This window comes from Entelurus aequoreus, linkage group LG21 (genome assembly GCF_033978785.1).
Source record: "Entelurus aequoreus isolate RoL-2023_Sb linkage group LG21, RoL_Eaeq_v1.1, whole genome shotgun sequence".
NCBI lineage: Eukaryota > Metazoa > Chordata > Actinopteri > Syngnathiformes > Syngnathidae > Entelurus > Entelurus aequoreus.
This window is the reverse complement of record NC_084751.1, coordinates 6,735,820-6,741,819: the sequence shown is the minus strand read 5'-3', so window position 1 is coordinate 6,741,819 and position 6,000 is coordinate 6,735,820. Positions and strand designations below refer to the sequence as shown.

General features: G+C 39.4%; 1 protein-coding gene across 2 annotated transcripts in view; it reads left to right on the top strand.

Annotated features, from left to right (window-relative positions):
• Positions 1 to 6,000, top strand: part of crhr1 (corticotropin releasing hormone receptor 1) — a 62,234-nt gene that overhangs the window by 2,366 nt on the left and 53,868 nt on the right. For both annotated transcript variants that reach the window (XM_062030633.1, XM_062030632.1), the window contains 3 exons: positions 3,873 to 3,963; positions 4,039 to 4,113; positions 4,175 to 4,294. In XM_062030633.1, coding sequence (XP_061886617.1) covers positions 3,873 to 3,963; positions 4,039 to 4,113; positions 4,175 to 4,294 — 286 coding nt within the window. The remainder of the gene's footprint in view (positions 1 to 3,872; positions 3,964 to 4,038; positions 4,114 to 4,174; positions 4,295 to 6,000) is intronic.

The window sequence follows — 6,000 nt, the reverse complement described above, 5'->3', positions numbered from 1 at the left end:
CCACATGATAGTCCACTTGATAGTCCGCATGATAGTCCACATGATTGTCCACTTGATAGTCCACATGATAGTCCACATGATTGTCCACTTGATAGTCCACATGATAGTCCACATGATTGTCCACTTGATAGTCCACATGATAGTCCACATGATAGTCCACGTGATTGTCCACTTGATAGTCCACTTGATAGTCCACATGATTGTCCACTTGATAGTCCACATTATAGTCCACATGATAGTCCACATTATAGTCCACTTGATAGTCCACATAATAGTCCACATGATAGTCCACATGATTGTCCACTTGATAGTCCGCATGATAGTCCACATAATAGTCCACTTGATAGTCCACATGATAGTCCACTTGATAGTCCGCATGATAGTCCACATGATTGTCCACTCGATAGTCCACTTGATAGTCAACATGATTGTCCACTTGATAGTCCACATAATAGTCCACATGATAGTCCACATGATTGTCCACTTGATAGTCCACATGATAGTCCACATGATTGTCCACTTGATAGTCCACATGATTGTCCACTTGATTGTCCACTTGATATTACACATGATTGTCCACTTGATAGTCCACATTATAGTCCACATGATAGTCCACATGATTGTCCACTTGATAGTCCACATGATAGTCCACATGATTGTCCACTTGATAGTCCACATGATAGTCCACATGATTGTCCACTTGATAGTCCACTTGATAGTCCACATGATTGTCCACTTGATAGTCCACATTATAGTCCACATGATAGTCCACATGATTGTCCACTTGATAGTCCACATTATAGTTTACTTAATAGTCCACATTATAGTCTACACGATAGTCCACATGATAGTCCACATAATAGTCCACACAATAGTCCACATTATAGTCCACTTGATAGTCCACATGATAGTCCACATGATTGTCCACTTGATAGTCCACATGATAGTCCACATGATTGTCCACTTGATAGTCCACATGATAGTCCACATGATAGTCCACGTGATTGTCCACTTGATAGTCCACTTGATAGTCCACATGATTGTCCACTTGATAGTCCACATTATAGTCCACATGATAGTCCACATTATAGTCCACATGATAGTCCACATAATAGTCCACTTGATAGTCCACATGATAGTCCACTTGATAGTCCGCATGATAGTCCACATGATTGTCCACTTGATAGTCCACATGATAGTCCACATGATTGTCCACTTGATAGTCCACATGATAGTCCACATGATTGTCCACTTGATAGTCCACATGATAGTCCACATGATAGTCCACGTGATTGTCCACTTGATAGTCCACTTGATAGTCCACATGATTGTCCACTTGATAGTCCACATTATAGTCCACATGATAGTCCACATTATAGTCCACTTGATAGTCCACATAATAGTCCACATGATAGTCCACATGATTGTCCACTTGATAGTCCGCATGATAGTCCACATAATAGTCCACTTGATAGTCCACATGATAGTCCACTTGATAGTCCGCATGATAGTCCACATGATTGTCCACTCGATAGTCCACTTGATAGTCAACATGATTGTCCACTTGATAGTCCACATAATAGTCCACATGATAGTCCACATGATTGTCCACTTGATAGTCCGCATGATAGTCCACATGATTGTCCACTTGATAGTCCACTTGATAGTCCACTTGATAGTCCACATGATTGTTCACTTGATAGTCCACATAATAGTCCACATGATAGTCCACATGATTGTCCACTTGATAGTCCACTTGATAGTCCGCATGATAGTCCACATGATTGTCCACTTGATAGTCCACTTGACAGTCCACATGATTGTCCACTTGATAGTCCACATAATAGTCCACATGATAGTCCACATGATTGTCCACTTGATAGTCCGCATGATAGTCCACATGATTGTCCACTTGATAGTCCACTTGATAGTCCACATGATTGTCCACTTGATAGTCCACATAATAGTCCACATGATAGTCCACATGATTGTCCACATGATAGTCCACATGATAGTCCACATGATTGTCCACTTGATAGTCCACATGATAGTCCACATCATAGTCCACATGATAGTCCACATGATAGTCCACATTATAGTCCACTTGATAGTCCACATGATAGTCCACATGATAGTCCACATGATAGTACAGTATAACTTATATAGCAGACTATCATGTGGGATAAGTGTACTTTCATATAGATGAAAGTGTACTATCATGTGGACTAAAGTGTAATATCATGTGGAAAGTGTACTATCATGTGGACTAAAGTATACTATCATGTTGTAAGTGTACTATCATGTGGACTAAATTATAGAATCACGTGGAAAGTGTACTATCATGTGGACTAAATTATAGAATCACGTGGAAAGTGTACTATCATGTGGACTAAAGTATAGTATCACGTGGAAAGTGTACTATCATGTGGACTAAAGTATAGTATCACGTGGAAAGTTTAATATCATGTTGTAAGTGTACTATCATGTGGACTAAAGTGTACTATCATGTGGACTAAAGTATAGTATCACATGGAAAGTGTACTATCATGTGGACTAAAGTATAGTATCATGTGGAAAGTGTACTATCATGTGGACTAAAGTATAGTATCACATGGAAAGTGTATTATCATGTAGCCTAAAGTGTACTATCATGTTGAAAGTATACTATCCTCTGGACTAAAGTGTACATTTATGTTGAAAGTGTACTATCATGTGGATTAAAGCAAACTATCATGTGGGAAGTGTACTATCAGGTGGACTAAAGTATACTATCATGTTAAAAGTGTACTATCATGTGGACTAAAGCATACTATCATGTGGACTAAAGTGTAATATCATGTTGAAAGTGTACTATCCTGTGGACTAAAGTGTACTATCACGTGGAAAGTGTCCTATCATGTGGACTAAAGTATACTATCATTTTAAAAGTGTAATATCATGTGGACTAACGTATACTATCATGTGGACTAAAGTGTAATATCATGTTGAAAGTGTACTATCCTGTGGACTAAAGTGTACTATCATATGGAAAGTGTCCTATCATGGGGACTAAAGTGTACTATCATGTTGAAAGTGTACTATCATGTGGACTAAAGTATACTATGATTTTAAAAGTGCACTATCATGTGGACTAAAGTGTACTATCATGTTGAAAGTGTACTATCATGTGGACTAAAGTATACTATGATTTTAAAAGTGCACTATCATGTGGACTAAAGTATACTATCATGTTGAAAGTGATTTAGCATGTTACACATAGCATTAGCATGCTAACCTCACACATTTAAATGTTACACGTAGCATTAGCATGCTAACCTCACACATTTAAATGTTACACGTAGCATTAGCATGCTAACCTCACACATTTAAATGTTACACGTAGCATTAGCATGCTAACCTCACACATTTAAATGTTACACGTAGCATTAGCATGCTAACCTCACACATTGAAATGTTACACGTAGCATTAGCATGCTAACCTCACACATTTAAATGTTACACGTAGCATTAGCATGCTAACCTCACACATTTAAATGTTACACGTAGCATTAGCATGCTAACCTCACACATTTAAATGTTACACATAGCATTAGCATGGTAACCTCAGACATTTAAATGTTACACATAGCATTAGCATGCTAACCTCACACATTTAAATGTTACACATGGCATTAGCATGCTAACCTCACACATTTAAATGTTACACATAGCATTAGCATGCTAACCTCACACATTTAAATGTTACACGTAGCATTAGCATGCTAACCTCACACATTTAAATGTTACACATAGCATTAGCATGCTAACCTCACACATTTAAATGTTACACATAGCATTAGCATGCTAACCTCACACATTTAAATGTTACACAGGTGTGCACTGTCCTCATCTTCCTCCCGCTGGCCTCACCATCAGATGTGTCATGTGACACCCTGCTCCTCATGGCCGCCAACGCCACCTTATGTAAGTCTGCTAACTATTGACATCATCCTCTCAGACACATGACGATGATGATGATGGTGATGATGATGATTACAGATCAGACGTGGTCTATGTGGAATGAGAGTCTACACAACAACAACAACAACAACAACAGGAGCAGTCATGTGATTGGTGAGTGATGACATCACAGGCAGGTAGGACACGCCCACATGTCTAACCTCTGACCTCTCAGGACTGTACTGTGACACGTCTGTGGATGGTATTGGTACCTGCTGGCCCCGCAGTCCTGCTGGTCACATGGTGGCACGACCTTGTCCTCACACCTTCTACGGGGTCAGATACAACACCACCAGTGAGACACACACACACACACACACACACACGCACACACACACACGCACACACACACACACACACACACGCACACGCACACACAGTGGTGAGAAGAGAAAAGATGATAAACAAGATGAGATTGCCACCCTGGGGTCCTTCCATGTTTGTTTGCAGAAATTAGCATAAAGCTCACATTAGCCAAAAGACAAGTAAAGTAGGGCACAAGCATGCTAATGATGTTCTTGTGCTAACATGCTAACATCACATGACTCAAGACACTGTTAGCATCAAACACTATTAGCATCAAACACTGTTAGCATCAAACACTGTTAGCATCAAAGAAATGACCCTGACTTGCCGTGACTTACAGCAGGTCAAAGGTGAGGGGATGAGATGACCTTCAATAAATGAGGTCGTTGGTGTTACCATGACGACCATGTTGGCCGTCTCAGAGGGAACTTAGTGTAATGTTGTGTGTCCTTCACAAGCCTCCCTCAGGACAAACATCAAGCAAACATTTGAAAAGCAGCCACAGGACAAAGGATGGATGGACATACTGTATGTGCTAACACAGAGGAACTACTTTTAGCAGCACTATATTGCCATATTCAGCTGCTGCATGGCCTCTGAGTCACTGAAAGTTTAATGTAAAGGATAAATCATGTCTCTCACCTGGATAGTAGTCATTGTAGATGATAAATCATGTCTCTCACCTGGATAGTAGTCATTGTAGATCATAAATCATGTCTCTCACCTGGATAGTAGTCATTGTAGAGGATAAATCATGTCTCTCACCTGGATAGTAGTCATTGTAGATGATAAATCATGTCTCTCACCTGGATAGTAGTCATTGTAGATGATAAATCATGTCTCTCACCTGGATAGTAGTCATTGTAGATGATAAATCATGTCTCTCACCTGGATAGTAGTCATTGTAGATGATAAATCATGTCTCTCACCTGGATAGTAGTCATTGTAGATGATAAATCATGTCTCTCACCTGGATAGTAGTCATTGTAGAGGATAAATCATGTCTCTCACCTGGATAGTAGTCATTGTAGAGGATAAATCATGTCTCTCACCTGGATAGTAGTCATTGTAGAGGATAAATCATGTCTCTCACCTGGATAGTAGTCATTGTAGAGGATAAATCATGTCTCTCACCTGGATAGTAGTCATTGTAGATGATAAATCATGTCTCTCACCTGGATAGTAGTCATTGTAGATGATAAATCATGTCTCTCACCTGGATAGTAGTCCTTGTAGATGATAAATCATGTCTCTCACCTGGATAGTAGTCATTGTAGATGATAAATCATGTCTCTCACCTGGATAGTAGTCCTTGTAGATGATAAATCATGTCTCTCACCTGGATAGTAGTCATTGTAGATGATAAATCATGTCTCTCACCTGGATAGTAGTTATTGTAGATGATAAATCATGTCTCTCACCTGGATAGTAGTCATTGTAGATGATAAATCATGTCTCTCACCTGGATAGTAGTCATTGTAGATGATAAATCATGTCTCTCACCTGGATAGTAGTCATTGTAGATCATAAATCATGTCTCTCACCTGGATAGTAGTCATTGTAGAGGATAAATCATGTCTCTCACCTGGATAGTAGTCATTGTAGATGATAAATCATGTCTCTCACCTGGATAGTAGTCATTGTAGATGATAAATCATGTCTCTCACCTGGATAGTAGTCATTGTAGATGATAAA